The 17026-nt window shown below is 25.5% G+C and overlaps 1 protein-coding gene across 9 annotated transcripts in view; it reads right to left on the minus strand.

Moving 5' to 3' along the window:
• Syp (synaptotagmin binding cytoplasmic RNA interacting protein) overlaps positions 1-15481 on the minus strand; it is a 32905-nt gene extending 17424 nt beyond the window's left edge. For 4 of the 9 annotated variants that reach the window (XM_070638082.1, XM_070638074.1, XM_070638081.1 and 1 more), the window contains exons 1-7: positions 13328-13488; positions 8137-8449; positions 7938-8065; positions 7618-7859; positions 5371-5506; positions 1883-2016; positions 1696-1824 (exon numbers count right to left, since the gene is read on the minus strand). In XM_070638082.1, the coding sequence (XP_070494183.1) occupies positions 1696-1824; positions 1883-2016; positions 5371-5506; positions 7618-7859; positions 7938-8065; positions 8137-8447 (1080 nt within the window). In that variant the 5' untranslated portion in view covers positions 8448-8449; positions 13328-13488. Of the gene's footprint in view, positions 1-1695; positions 1825-1882; positions 2017-3351; positions 3488-5370; positions 5507-7617; positions 7860-7937; positions 8066-8136; positions 8450-8521; positions 8642-13327; positions 13490-13521; positions 13784-15321 lie in introns of those variants that run through there. The other 5 variants (XM_070638080.1, XM_070638079.1, XM_070638076.1 and 2 more) reach the window with 5 other exon arrangements.
• Positions 15482-17026: the final 1545 nt, after the last annotated feature.

Raw genomic sequence — 17026 nt, forward strand, 5'->3', positions numbered from 1 at the left:
AATTATTATTTGTTGACGATAAAGTAATAAATAGTTCTGATAGTAGTCTAGTAGTTTTTAACGCATTTTTGAAACTTTTTTTTCAAAAAGGTAGCTTAATAATGCACTTTGTTTGTTCGTTCGTTCGGGTCCGGTGCTTATCTCAACAATTAGACATCGTAAAGGGCTCAGGTTTGTTTTATTAGCTGCGTCCTGTTGTTTTATTGCGGGCAAATGCATTTAAAAGTTTCAAATCATAGAATAAAAATTATAATTAACAAATTTTTATTTCGATAAACAACAACAACACGTTTTCTCATTGTTTTTCAATGTTCTTTGAAAACAGTGTTTGCAGAACAAAGTTTGAATTTTTTTTGACCGTTATGAGGTTTAAATTATGAAAATCCGTTAAATGATAAAATTCTTAAAAATCTAGGATGATGACTTGGAATTTACTGGATCTAGTTTTGTCGGTCTGGAAGTGACCTGGATCCTAATGGTCTTGCTTTGAGGGTTTGGAAGTAACGTGGATAATACTGCATCTCGTTTTTTAGCTCTGAAAGTGACTTATTAATCAATTACTGATCGCTGGGACAAAAATGCGCTAAAGTCCCTTATTAAGACACTTTATTTGATCGTTCGTTCGGTCGGCTGGAACGCGAGATCTCGAAAACTAGGCATCGTAGAGAGCTCTGGTTTGTTTTAATAGCTTAGTTCTATCGAGTTATTGGGTCGAAAATTTGATGAAATTTCAATAACGGTTTTTCATAATTTAAATATTATAGAAGAATTTGTGTGAATGCAACAAAAATTTGGATTGAAAAAAAATAACTAAATCTATTCCATTACCTTTGATTAAAATCGATCATCGCACAGAATTAAATTCATTTAATCATTTTTTGCCTGAATATTAGTTTAATTCTATTTCATTAATTAGTTTTCAATGAATCTTTGTTTGTTTACAATAATTTTACTGAATAAATTTTGTTGAAAAAATTCAAATTTATGGCCAACCGTTACAAAATTTTTAAACAAAAATAAATTCAATAGTCAGAAATGTCAGCGAGAAGCTCATACACAATTGAGTCCAAAATTTTTTAAATTAGCTTGTACACAAAGAAAGTTATTAATGGTTTCGTAAGCTCAAATTACCAAATCCCTAAAATTCTTCGTCAGTAACGGTCATATAAATGGCTCTAACAATGGAACCAAGCATCAAAAATGTGAAAAATTGGTACCAAATTGTGTGTCTAGGCGAGTTCTATAGGATAAAAATATAAAATCATATAACATAATTGAAAATATTCGAGTTAATTAGCAAAAACTATCCGTTACTGACGTAGAATTTTTTTTCGACCAGGTCGCTATAATTAATGATTTTTTGATTTCAATACAAAGTGCAAAGAACTTTTTGCGGGAAAATTTTGAAATTTACAGTTTGAAACCAAGAAAACCGTCTTGTTTTGTTCTTCTGTATGTGACTTGAATCCTACTGGATCTTGTTTTTTAAGCCAAGAAGTGACCTGGATCTTACTGGATCTTGTTTTTTGGTCGGTGAACTGACTTTATAATCAATTACTGATCGCTGGGACAAAAATGCGATCAATAACACGAGGAGTTTTGTAATTTTTTTTTAAGATTTTAAAATATATGGAAAATCGTTTTAAGCCAATTCAGAATAATAGAGGATATTTTATATTCATTTTAATGATTTACTTTTAGTTTCTCTTCCGACACATCCTGGGTCAAATTGCGCACATAAAGTACTTTTACTTTACTCATTGTTCCCTCATCTGGCTCTTCTTGAGGATCAGCCCAATCAACAATGATATCACAACTCCACACCTTAAAAAATAAAATTATTATTTTATTTAATGATAAATTAGTTAAAATGAAATGCTACTTTTATTCTGCCTGTTCCTAATCGCCTTTTTGCTAATGAAGCAGCTTTATGTGATTCATATTCCAAAAAGCAAAATCCACGGTTCTTTTTCTTATCGTCTGGTGAGCTATATATTATAACTTCCATCAGTCCAGCTGTTAAAAGTTGTTTTGATTTTTAAAAAATATTAATATAAATTAGTTTAAGATAATTTAGACAAAAAAAAATCGTGTAAGTAACAACTTATAATTGTAAAATGTTAAACATAATAAAAAAGACACACATAAACATATGTGTATATAAATATTGAGAAACATTATTCAAGTACTAAACAATTTCAAATTTTAAAACTATAGCTGTTGCTGAATTTTGCACTCATTTTAAAAATTGCAATGCCGATTTAATAAAATTATTCAGAGTTTCTAAGATTTTATCATTAGGAATTTTAAAGGTTAATAAAAGTGTCAAAAAACGGTGTGAATATTTTTTTTTAATTGGAAGATGATTTACAATAATTTCTAAAATTTTGTAAGAAAAATTAGTCACAAAAACATTATTGTAAAATCGTAAACTTACACAAATAAATAAATAATATCCAAAAACCTTAAAAAATATGTTTTTTTTTTTTTTTTAATTTCTCCAGTCATTACGAAACAAATTTTGATAGAATTTTAGGAAATGATGACTTAACAAAAAAAAAACGTATCTGTATAAATATATAATATTATATATATATAAAGCTTTTGATAACTAGCATTCTTTAATGTTTCGGAAAGAAAGGAGTATTAAGAACTGTAGCCTTACAATTGATTTGGTAAATCAATATCGTAAATTTTTTTCGCAAACTCCAAGAAATTAATCGGCATGAAAAAATAAATTTTTAAAAATTTCCTTTAAAAAATGAAATTGTTTAGCTACAGAACTGTTTCACAACATTATATGTAAATCTTGTTAAAATTTATTTTCTAAATTATCGATAAAATTTTTCTTTTTCCTCAATGCAAAAGGTATTTTTATTGTATAATATTTATATATTTTAATGTCGATATTGCCTAAATGTTATCTGATATTAAATAAATATCTTAGCTTTTGCATTGGAGAAAATGAAATTATTTTTATGCCAATAGTTAAACAAATGTTAAAGAAAATAGAAATTATAATTCACCAATTGAATATTGTATCAATATTTATATGGTTTTAAAGGAACTTAATAAAGTTTATTCCAATTTGCTTGTTAATGTCAATAATTCTTTTTGGTTTTTATCTTCACAATCATTGCGTGTCGATATCCGATATCCAGAGTCAATTTTTTCAAATCGTTTTAGATGTTAATTTTGAGTGAAAAAATTTAAAAATAGAATTTTGTTTTTAATATTTTTTTCTAAATATTTCTTTAATGAATTTATATTTCTTAAGAAGAAGAATGAATTTTGATAAATTTTTGAATTTTCTTAAGAATTTCAATTTTTTTAATCCTTTTATTCACTTACGTGCATATTTAGCAAATTCCTCTAAAATTTCGTCGCGATCTCTATTTTTAGGTATATTGCCGACAAATAGCCGGTGATTGTTAAATGATATCGTTACACCAATCTTTTTGCCTTTGCGAATTTCATAATCATTTAGCTGGAATAATTAGCAAATTTGTGTTTTGGTAGAATTGTTTTGCAGGGAAAGGTTAAGTATCGATTTCTTTAAATCTTCAAAAATCTTTCAAATAAATTAAACCTTGCTTAAAAACACGTATTTTAATTATTAAAAAAATTATGATCATAATTTATTTCAAACTAAGTTTAGGTAAACTTTTTTGTTAATCAATAGAAAATTTTTGAGATGCCAAACAAAGCAATAATGACTGGAGTTGTGTTCAAATATTCAAATCATTTGCAAATGTAAACAATCTGTTTACGTAATTATTGATAGTAATATAAAAAATTATTATATAGATATGCTTTTTCAATTCTTTATCGGTGATGACATGAATATTTATGAAAAATGAATGATATCAATGATAACTGTATATATGTTTCGATTAAAATTATAAATAGTTCTTTAGTATACTTAGGATTATATTTTATCAAGAGGTTCCAAAGTGATTTAATCTTAGTAATAAACTTTTTAAAAAATTCACACAATGTCTGTTTGATAACAGAAAGCTATGACTTTTGTGAATATTCAGTAAAAAGGTTAAATCCTTAAGAAATTTCCTTTAAAACCTCTCTCAGGTAGTTAAAATAAAAGTGTGATTTTAATTTTTTTTAGCAAATCAAACGTATTAAAAAAATTATAATATCGATGATACAAAAAAATTAAAGGAATAAAGTAAAATTTAACGAGGACAAATTATAAGCAATTATTAACAAGAAAATTAGGTAACAATGATAAAATATTTCGTAGATTGATGTTGGTAAAAAATTATGTGAGAAAAAAAAGAACAGGTGTGATTAACGAATGATGAAATGAAACGAGATAGTATAAACTGCACTTAAGTTGCGAGAAAAAGACAGTAACATATTGTTAATTAAGTGGTCGGTGTATAACTTTGTATGCGAAACAAGACAGTAAATAGTAATTTTGCACTACTGCCCCAATTTTGGCATAAAAATATATAACTAAGGGGCCGTTCACTTATTACGTTACACAAAAAACGAACTTCTAGACTTTTCCTTTCGGGAAAATGCATTAAAAATTGTGCAACACAAGCAAGTATGAACCAGGTGGTAAAAGTGAAAAATGCAGACTTAACGTTTTTACGTTAACATATTTGTATAAGAAAAAATGGTAAAAAATGAATATTTTGTGTCGCACTTAATATCCATTTAAGATACTGTTTAACGCAAAAAGATCTGGTGTGACGAAAAGAATTCCATATTACAATTTTGAAATATTATCAATATTCAAAACAAACCAGTAAATTCATCCACAAATACAGATAAAAGCTAGTAATATGAGCTTCATTTCTTAATTGATGCGAATGCAATATTTATCTCAACATCCTAACAAAACACTAAATGTGCAATGCAGATCGGATATTATCTTACGTTACGTTATTTTAGACAAATACTAAATATATAATGTGTTAAGATTTCAAACCTCAATATTTTTTAAAAGTAAAAACACGTCTATGTCAATCTTTAGTATATTTTCAAAATATATCATATAATTCGACTTGTGTTAGGATGAAAGAGTTTTAAAACATATTTTTTACTACATTTTACAATTAAGAATCACCGATTAAATTTTTACTAATTTATTAGCAGAGTTTGAAGTCGACTTTTCCATGTAAAAATTTAGTCGAATTTGAACTTTGTAATTAATAGTAAAAAATTTGAAATATTATTTTTTTTTTCCTAAATACTCTTGTGTGTTATATTTTCACATTATTTTACAAAAACCAAAAAGCTATTCAGAAAGTTTAGAAAGCTTCACAGTTAAAATAGACAAAAGTCATATTTTGGTGAGCTTTTTCTTTGCCATTTTGTGTTCTTGATCTTTTTTATATTAATTACCTGTCAATTTGCCAAATTCGTCTAAAATCTCCTCTTTGCCTTTTGATTTCGGTATGTTGCCTACAAAGAGGCGGAGATTGGGTACGCTAACATTTATTTTCAAGCACTTGCCAGGTTTTATTTCGTAGTTATCGAGCTGTTGGGAATTTGGAGAAGAAAAATAAAAAATAATAAAAGGAAAAAATAACCAAAAAGTCAATACTTATAAGACAACTATAATAAATTTAATGATTTTTTAAAAAGAAAATAATAAAATTTGTTTCCAATTATAAATATCTAAATCATAATTAAATAAATAAATTATAAATAAATAATAATAAAAACTAAATACAGAAAAGCTTTTTTTAATTATTCTTTCAATTATTGTAGACAATTTAAGAAATAATAAAATCAAATCAAATCAAACAGCAATTTTTAATAGATTTTTGGATTTTTCAACTGATTCAATAAATCCAAAAGATTATTTTTATGACATTGTATATGATTTAGCTTTATGTATTTTGTTTAAAAAATATATTAAAAAAATTTCCAAATTAATAAAAAATAACAGAAACAAAAAAGAACAAGTTATTATAATTCAAGTTTCTTGAATCATGCTCGTGTATTGAAAATAAAACCAGACAATTCTAACTTTATCCCAAAACCAAGAATTCTTTTAATATAAAAAATAACTGACAAACTAAAAATATTGAAAAAATAAAAAGAATAATAAAGTAGCCAATTAATATAAGCAATGTTAAAGTTGAAGTTTTCACTTTATATTTTAGTTAAATGATTGACACCTAAGACAGAATAGAGAAGAAAAAACTTCAAATTGATTTCAAATTTTGTCTAGTTTTGAGTACATAATTTTGATTTCTGCCATAAATTTTAAGCATTTTTTTGTAATTTTATTTACAAAATAATATATTTAGTGTGCAAAGAGGAGACCTGAAAGATAATTTGTTAATACGAAGTAAGTTATAAAAATTTGCTCGATTTTTATTAAGCTTCTATTTACGTCTCAACAAAAAAGAAAAACTTTGTTTATACGAGATTTGTGTGTAATAATATCAATGGCTCATAGTGCATTTTTTGGATATTTTTTCTCACATTTGTAAAAGAAGATTTATTCACGAATTGAATTTGCTGTTCTAAGTAGCCTGTTCAAAATTATAATTTTCATTTCATCAATCTTAGACCATAACAGGTCTATTTCAGTTTGGTTTATTGAAGGAAAATACTAATAGAATTGAATGTGCAGTATTAAAAAAGGATAATACCGAAATAACATTATTTTTGATTTATGTACCTTTTGAGATACAGTAAAATATTTCTTTTCTCAAATATATTATACACACACAAAATGTTAGAAATAATAATGAAAAAAAAAAAAGGATTTAAAAAATAAATAAAGGATTGACTAATCAAAAAAGGAGTCGTTGTAATAAGTAACATAGTACAATTTTTCATTTTACTCTAAAAGGTATATACAGTTTTGAATGAAGAAATAAGAAATAAACAAATCGATAGCTAGGAAATTTAGAGAAATATGATCATAAAAAATTCAAAAAGAAACTCTTTAAGAAAATGTCTTGCCGGTTTTTACTGAAAGAATTTTACTCATTTTGGGGTTATGTTTTGATCTGGAAACAAAGTTCATAATAAATATTTTGCTAAACTTTTTAACTAGCTAAAACGTTCAAGCAATTGATAAAAAAAAAGTAATATAATAATTATCATTAAAACTATTTAAATACAGGAAAAAGCATTAAAATAGTTGTACATTTCTTTTATATTCAGAGCTCGAAATCGATTTGAATTTTGTATGGAAAAGTCTAATCGAATCGATTTGATTTCATACATAATTTTAGACAACTACAAGTTTTGCCTATGACGTATGTAAAAAAATTTTACTTGGAATTTAAAAAAATGATCAACTAACTAATCATGCAAAGGAAAAAAATTCTGTACTAAGTTTTTGGTAGAAATGAGTAAAAGTTCTATTCCAAACTGCTTCATTTTTACTAAAAAAATTAAAAGGATTTTTACGAATAAAACTAAATTCGATTTAATAAGTATTAATGTAGATAGTCATAAGAAAATCATTTTTTAAGTAATATTTATGGATTGTTTGAATAATTACACAATTAATACATTATGACCATCACATTGGGGAGAGAAAAAAGAAATAGTTAAACTAAAAATAAATTTGTGTTGAAGAAAAAGTTATTCTACAAAAAGCAAAATTTTGAAAATGTTACTTACCTCTCGTACAGCATTATAAGCAGCATCTCGACTAGTGAACGTAATAAATGCATAACCTCGATTCGTACCCGTCATTGGATCCATCATTAGACGAAGATCCCAGATTGTACCGCATTTCTCGAAAAGCGGAATCAACTCATCTTCATACATATCTTTCGGTATTTTACCACAAAATACTTCACATCCATTTCCTGGTGGGGCATTATTCCAATTTGGTGGTGGGCCGCCATATTTTCGTTGTCCTAAAATTTAAAAATATTATTGTGAAATAAATTTATAGTTAATGCTTATTTCAGGTGAAAATAAAAGTTAATATAAACCTGTTGTAACATCTAATGTATATCCAGTTCGTTCTAGAATTGACTTAATTTTATCTTCATCAGGACCCTTTGCTTGAACTGTTACAGGTGGTGTTGGAATTCCAGCTTGACTTGCTCGACTTTTTTGTCTGAATAATAAAATAAAATAATATTCATGAGTAATACTAAAACATTAAATTCATAACTAGAAATTGCATACCGATAGGTTTTCATTACTCCACATAGATAAGCTGATTTATTCGACACATGTTCTAGATTAGATTCCAAAAACTGACTTAATACGTTCAAGGCACCGTCTACTGGAAACTCTTTGAGTGCATCTAAAGCACGTTCATCGAGTTCTGTGTGAGCAAGTTTGCCCGTTTTATAAATATCATCTAATTTGGCAGCAACTTTTTTATCCAGTCCATATTGTATCAATTTAGGGTAATCTTCAGTTTTTTCTCCATCTCCACGATCTTCAGCCTTTTTTGTGGTGTCATCAACAATTTCTCCATTTCCTTCCGCCATTTCTAATTATAGATATTAAAGCGAAATTCAAAATCATCATAAAATTTAATGATAAATTGTAGTATATATTATACTTTAATAAATGTATCATAATGTTGTTCATTAAAATTGTCATAATGAATTTTTGCTGAATAATAATTCCTAGTTAATTTTTGCATTTTTAAAAATCAGTAATTATGCTTCTTTTATTGCTTTTCATCAATGAAACTAGCTCGTGAAACAATCCTGAATGGACAAAAAACATTAGAAATTGTCTTTAACTGGAAATTAACTTGACGTTAACGAATTATAAAGTATTTTCATTAACTCGAAAATACTCATATTTTCTCATATTTTATAAAATAAAGACTAGCAAAAGTGTGCGTATAATAAATGCAATAAGAAAAATAAAAAAAAAACCGCAAGACTTATGTGTTAGCAGAAAATATAGGTCACGCACTTTTGTATTAGTGCTATCATTTTTTGCAATTATTATACCCAAAAAAATCGCGAAACTTGTGTGAGAGCAAAAAATAGGTCACGCATTTTTTTCTTTATTTACAATGTTAAAACTGAATTTAATAGTGTAAGAATTTTTTTTTCAATTTTAAGTAAAATTAGCTTGCCATTACTGTATTCTTGAAAACGAAAGTAAAATAAATTCATTCTCACTCAATTGAGGTTGTCCCTAATACATTCAAAGAAAAAAAGTGCGTATGGTTTTCGCAACTTTTAAAAATATATTTAAAAAAAAATATCTCTTTTTTTTGTGATACTTTCAGTTTAGTTTTAGCTTTTGGCACATTTGTTATCCGTTGGTGATTTTTTTTTTAATTTTTTGTATTTATTTAATATTTTATTAATTTTTACACACAGCATTTTTCATGTTCATTTAAATTTATAAACACTCATGAATTAATAAGAATCCGTGAACTTTTAATAAATTTTGATAATATTAAGTATATTTGCTAAAGTGAAATATTCAATTTTATTCAAAGTTTCATTTAAATATAAAAGGCACAAAATTTTGAACAAAGAGTTTTGTACAGTGAAAGTTCATTGATCTCAGTTATATGACGGCCTTCAGAATGAATTTTGATGATTCTGTTTCCCTCACAAATAATATTTGCTGTTCGCGTTTTATATAAAATCTAGCAGTTTCCTTTATATTTCTCAATATTTGTTTTTTAAATGTGTGAAATTTAAAGTGCGTTGTTTTTGCATTGTTTCTCTAATATGTTAAAAATGTGTAAATTATTTTAAAAAAATATCCAGAGTTGGTTTATCAAAAGGTGAAGAAGAAAACTGAAACCTATAAAACGAGTATTTCAAGAATATGCATGACATATCATAACATACTTAAATTACACTAATTAATTGAAATAGACCCCTTTTAGTGGTTACGAAGGAGTAAAAAATAATTTTACGTTAATACTATGAACAAAAAAATTTTTTTTTTGTTGCAATATTTTATAAGATTCATACACATATGATCATAATATATAATAATACGAAGTTTACATTTGTATTTTTTTTACAAAATTGTTCCATATTTTCAAGACATTTCTTAATTGAAATTTAATTTTAAGAATTTTTGCTCCACACAAATAGGGGACGTTCACTTATTACGTTCGCTTTTTAGGGGGGAGGGGGGGTCTACGATTTTGTAACAACCTAACCAAAATTTTTTTTTTGTTTGGAAATTTTGTAACGAAGTGGGGGGGTCTAGAAATTCGTTTTTTTGCGTAACGTAATAAGTGAACGGCCCCATATTTAGTTTTCTACAATTAAAAAGAATCATTCCTGTAGATGTGATTCTGATTATGATTTAGAAGCCCGTGACGGGATTCAGACTACTCTAATAATAAATATGAGGGTAAGTAAATTTTGCATTATTCAAATACTAAATTAAATATTAACTACTGAAATGATTTTTTTTATTATTTTAGATCAAAATAAATGTGGTTTATTTCAGTTAAAATGATTTTTTTAAATGCAAAATTTGAGAAAAGGAAAACCAAAATTGAATTATTGAAATCAAGAATTCCTGCGGATTCAATAATAATAATAATCCTTTATTTACTTCATTACATAGGTAGGAAAAAAAAAAGATTTTATCTTGATATTAACCTCGTCGGTTTTAAATCAAATACGCTAATGAGAAGTGATTCGTAATTTGACATGATATTTGCTTTAAGTAATTGAAATGTGGTCAAAAAAAGTTTACAAAAAGACCAATAGAAACAAAAGAAAAAAAAGTTATTTATATAAAATGCAAGTTGAATAATTAAGGATGAGGTTTCGGCAACTTGTGTTTTGCTCGAAAACTCAATGAATCGTAGCAGTATTGGCCAAGTGATGAAGTGGTTTCAAAAGATGGAAATGAAGACAGATTTCAACTAGTTAAAATCAGCTCATAGAATAATAATAATAATTATAAATGCAAGTGTAGCAAAAACCCACCAATAGTAAGAAAAATATTGCCATTAAGAAACACGGAAAATCGCAGACAAAATTATTGATTTTTTTTTGTGTGGTAAAGTTATGTCTCGTAGAACTTTTATTCTTCCTTTTGAATTCTTTGTGTTTATCCGCATGATGAGCTTAAACATTTATAACAAAATTTAAACATGTAATAAAGTTATGAAATTAAGTTAAGATAATGTTACTGCCCTAAATTTTAAAAAATTAATTTTTTGTGTTCCTTTCAATCCATCCGCATTTTTTTTTTGTTCGATTTTTTAATTTATTTTATTATTTAGTTTTTTTTTTAAGTTTCACAAAACAAAAATTCCGAACAAAATAATTAGATATTTGTTATTTTTCTTACGATTTTCTTTTCTCTTATATTATGGCTCCCTTTAGATTTTCAGACGCATAATCATTTTTTAAGAAGCATTTTGGTTTGCGATGGGGTAGGTTCAGGGGTTTTTGTGTTGTCGTCTGCTGTTTATATTCTTTTTATTTTTCCGTATCGGGTGGAAATTTATTTAAAAATAATATCAATATTATACGCATGTATGAGTTAAGGAAAATTTTGATTCAAGTACTGTCATTGTATTCTATCAGATATAGTTTTGTGTGTGTAGGAGTTATAAAGAAAAACAAGAGAATTTTGAGAGAAATAGGATATTTTTCGTAGCGGAAGAGAGCAGAAAATTTGAAAATGTGAGTGGAAATTGTTATATGCTTTTAATATTTAGAATTTAATTTACTACCACAAGCAATTTGAACTCGTGTTGTGCATGATACTGCACTCGTCTACCGGTCATTGAGTATATTGAACTTTGATATTCAATAATTTCTTCTTTTTCATTATTTTAACTGAATTAAAAATATTTATTGACAAAAAACAGGACGAAATGATTGTATTTATTTTTTCTTTAAAAATATTTGTATAAATATTTCAATGCAAAAAAACGTTTTTTAATTTTATATATTTTAAATTTAGTTATGTTTATAAGCCCCTTTTCATGTTTTTTTTTATTGCAAATTCAAATAAATCAACTTAGTTATTTGCTTCGGGAAGTTATCATTCTTTTTTACTGAACGGTGTAAATCGAATATAGAATTTTTAAACTTGAATGATGTAATTAAAAATGTTTTCTAATGAAATTTTAAATTAAATACAAAAAAAAATAGTACTGCAAATATTTAAAACTGGTAAAACTTACAGAGTATCTTGTAATTCAATGCAGTTGAAAATATACTTTAGAATAAAGAGATTTTAATTGGAACAAAGCTGAAGCCACGTGTTTAACAAAAAAAATTCAACTCAGTACTGCAATTGCAGAAAAAAAAATTGAACAAAAAGAGAAGCGAAAATTCAAAATGGAGAAAAGCACATTTTTAAATGCACAAAGTACAGTGCACTTTTTCTACAAACATCCGACGACGCGCACATATGCACTTATATAAAATTTAAATACAATTAAATAGAGTATTTTGAAAATTAGAAATCACTCATTTAAAATATGGTATTTAATTTTTTACTTTAAAAAATTCATAAGATATTTTATTGTAAGCATATAAGAGTAAAGAATTTAAAATAACGCAAACATTTTTTTTCTTTTCATGAATTATCGTATGAAGTTGTTGCAAAATAGTGCATAATACAATAATCATATAGTTGAAAATATTCGGACATTTTTTTATTTTTTATGACACTAATGGATAAAAGTATTTTTATTTATGAAGAAAATAATATAGTAAAAAGTACAAAAAGTAAGAAAAAAAAAGAAATGAGAATGAATATAAAAAATTTAATATCAGAAATCAAAATGGTGGAAAACAGTACAATTTATATCACATTTTAAATTATTTATACTCATCAAAAAAAAAAATATGGTTCTTTAAAATAAATTTAGAAATATTAACTTTGATTAAAAATTAAAGCTTTAATTTTACATTGGATTGAAGTCAGGTCTTTTTCACACTGACATTTTTTTTCATATATACATATAAAACCAGACTGCTTACAAAAAATATGTATCGAGGAAATACTGAAAGATATAGTATGTTATACAATCATAAATAAAAAAAAAGGACGATAGAGATGGAAAAAAAATCTCCCTTTAAAAAACTCAAGGTTAGAATATTTTGAAGCCGGCCGGCTTATATTTGTATGTAATACAGATATTAGTATTATATTTTATTTAAAAAAGAACCGATCATTTATAGTTTATATTAATACTTATTACTGGTAAAACTAAAATCTAATTTAATTTTATATTTAAATTTGAACAATAATGTCACTTTAAATGATGCTACGTTTATTTGACTTCTTTTTCCACATTTGCACAAATACACCTAATACTTTACATCAAGTTCAAATTTTTACTGTGAAATTTCATTAAGAAATAAAAAATAATATCACTTTTTCAAATTAACCGATAAATTACCTTTTATATTGTTTTATTTTTAAAATAACATTTTTTGAAAATTATTTGAATAATTTATAGTTCGATTAAAAATTATTTAGTTATTTAACTACACAATATTGAACTTCGGTTATTTTTTCCCGGAAACTATATTTTCTTCCTTTAACTTATTATTTGGACAGATGAAAATAAATTTTATTGAAAAATCAACTCACAAAAGAGTTTTTGATTCGAAGGCAGAAGGAAAAATTGCTTGGTCTTTTACCTTTTCAAACACAAAATAGACACTAAAACTCTCTTAGAATATTATAAAAGGCGAGTGTAATGGCGGCTCGGTACTACGTCATCGTGAGTTTTCGTGAGTTTCTTGTATAGAGACAAGCAGCAGGATTTTACAATGTGCAAATTTTTCTGTATACTCAATAATTTTTTTATTCACATTTCAATGTATATCTAGCTTGCTTAACTAAACGAGAGAACAACTACATCAGTATCATATTAAACTGATACAAACACATATGAGTCTATGTAGTATATGAAGCCAGAGACATCGTATGAAAAAAATATGATGGGCTTCGGGTGGAATAAAAAGAAGGATTTTTTGAGTATTCGATTGTACACTCTGACACAGCATGCATAGTACATTTGCTTGAATGTTGAATTTTTAAAAATAACATCAGTATTAATTATATCATATGAAAAAAATGCAAGTGAATAAAATAAACCTAAAATCTCAATTTACTCTTAAATATCAATTGGATTAATAAAAAATTAAATCTAGTATTTTTTTCGAACAAAAAAAATATAAGCATTGCTATATTTTCTTTGTTTAAAGCCTTGAAAACACGACAACATTTTTTGAGACGCTCTCTACTCTCATCGCAAATTGTTTCGCTAACACACAAAATATTTTATTCATATCGCGTTAACATTGACATGCTTCAAAGCAATTTTACTGTGTATGTGCAAAAAAAGATTCAGTGCAAAAAATTCGCAATATTTCGTTTCTCTTTTTTATCTCTCATTTTATTTGTAGAATAATACACAGAGACTGACTATTTCAAAGCATTTTTTTTTTATTTTATTTTTATTTTTGCGTTAAAATTGAATTGTCAGTTTTATTCATTGCTTAACTTGAATTTTTTGAGGTGTTGGTGATGCGATAATAAATAATAATAATAATAAAAAATATTATTTCATGTGTGATAAAATTTGATGTAAGACTTTTGTCGAGACGACTTGAATTTTTTCCACTTTATTAGCGAAAACCATTTTGCACATTTCAATAAGCATTATTGACAGTACATAATTAAAGAAGAAAAAAATTTAAAAATTTTTTTCATCCATATGCATAAATTATACTATATTTTAAATAATTTAAAATGACATTTATTTTAAAATTGAAATAAAAAATTTTTTTTTTTTAAAAAAAAAAACAAAAAAAAATAAATATTTTATACAAAGCAATTAAATATTTAACTTATAAGGAATCAAATTGTGGTAATATTTTTTTTATTAACACATATAAATTTTTTAGAGCTTTACTAATACAAATACGAAGAGCTTTTCATTGACTTTTACACAAGTGCTTTAAGTCGTCTAAAACTTTTCGAATAATATTGAAGAGCGTTCTTAAAACAGTTAAGAAACAACATTGATAAAGAATATTTTTAACCAGAAATATTTTATTTTCTAAATTGTCTTAATCTTTTAACAAATGAACTATCTACGTCTATAACGTAAATCTTCATAACAAAAGCACATTTTAATATTAAACTAGAAAATTACTATGGTAATTTTGATAGTTTAAACAATTTGTGGTTTTAATTAAACAATTACTTTCACTAAAATTTATAATTTATAATTATATTTCAAATGCTTCATCCTTATAAGCTACTGCATGTACTCAAGTTGACTTAACTTAATCACTTTCGATGTAAACTCCAAATCGACTCTTGGCTCAGAATTTAAAATTTAATTCAATATTAATTGCATTAAGCATCACTTAAACTTACTTATTGGTATTCCTATTGATTTGTTTTCACTAGTAGAAATAAGATTTTCTTAATCTATGTTATTAGCTTATAATAAAAGCGTATAATGAGAACAAGTTGAATCACAATTTCCTTTACGAGATTATTTTTGCTAATTATTTGGTATCAAATACTCATTTAAAAATTCAAAAAAAAATTTTTTTTTGTTATTTGTCCAGTAATTAATAAATATTGCAAATATAGAAGTTTGTAAAAACGTAATGTTTTTTTTTATAATTTTTTATAATTTTTGCATGTAGTTCACATTTTAGTTTCAAAATTCATTTATATAATCCACTAATAGTCCTCATATATTTTTATAGAACATTAAAAATTTCATTTTTGTTTAGTTTTTTTTTTTATCTTTTTTAATTTATCCTTGACAATTATTGTTTTTTTAAATTTTTTCAAAATTATTTTAATATTTTAATTTAAACTATTTATTTTATTCATTTTGTCTTAAAATAAGTATCTAACGTTATTTCATTTGAAATCAAAATCGCACGATATTAAAGAGGTCTTAATGTTCTTAATAACTTTTAATCTAATGAAAATTGTAAGTTTCTGGTTTAACTTTTTTCATATATCGATGTTGCAGTACATTTTTTTAGTCAACTAGTTAATTATTTCAAGTTTTTAACAAAACATTTTCTACAAGAACTATTTCAATAGGATATAAAAATCCTTTTTGAATACTTAAATACTTTGCAAAAAATAATGTTCAGAAAGAAACACTAAAAATATTCTCATTCAGCACATTTAATGATGAGTTTTTTTCCATAAAAAAATATAATTCAATGACGAAATGAAAAATGCAACGCGATAATTTTTTTGTGTATTTCTGTCCGCAATTATTCGCAATGTTGTTAATCGATCGCGTTCAACTTTACTAGTGCACTGTTAAAATTGTTGTGCGAATCGTTCACAAAGTACAAAAATTACTCTTTTTCATTCGGCGAAAAGGAAAGAGTTTAAATGAATACACCATCAAATAACTACTAGCATTTTCCCTTCATCAATTGAAAAATACACTTAAAAAGAATCCCGATTATGTGGCGTGTCGTTGTGTGTGGATGTGAAGCAAAATAAAATCAAGAACGCAGTCAGTGAAAATGAAGCAAATTTTATACATATATAAAGAATATATTCAAGTTTTTTATGTATCCAGAGCTACAGCGATAGCGGTATTACGATGAGCTCGTCTTAATGGAAAAGTTTCAACTACTACCTTTAATAAAGAAGATCATGTGTGTATGTGTGTAATTATTATTTATACATATTTTTTTTTTTTTTGTTGCTAAAATAGCATCATGCATTTTTTTATCTCTTGTGTATAAAAATTTTATACATACATTGTGAAACATTCTACTACACTAAGCGAAATTCTTACTGCTTATTTCTGCTAGAGTATGTACGAGACAATTTGTGCATTTTCATGTTTTTTTTTAATTTAATACTGCAAGTTTTACACAAATGTATTTTTCAATTTTCAAAAACGCATACATATGCGATATAAAGAATTGGAGCCGGTATTAAGAAAAAAGATCTAAAACGTAAAATGTGCATTTTTTAAATGTATGAATTATGTAACAGAAATTGCATTTAGACAACGAAATTAAGCTAAACCTTAAAAAGCATTCTATTTTGATAACTTTTAATTTCAAATCGACCGCTGGAATAAATGCAT

This window comes from Chironomus tepperi, unplaced genomic scaffold (genome assembly GCF_022539635.2).
Source record: "Chironomus tepperi strain 1889 unplaced genomic scaffold, CSIRO-AGI_Ctep_v1 contig_170, whole genome shotgun sequence".
NCBI classification, from domain to species: domain Eukaryota; kingdom Metazoa; phylum Arthropoda; class Insecta; order Diptera; family Chironomidae; genus Chironomus; species Chironomus tepperi.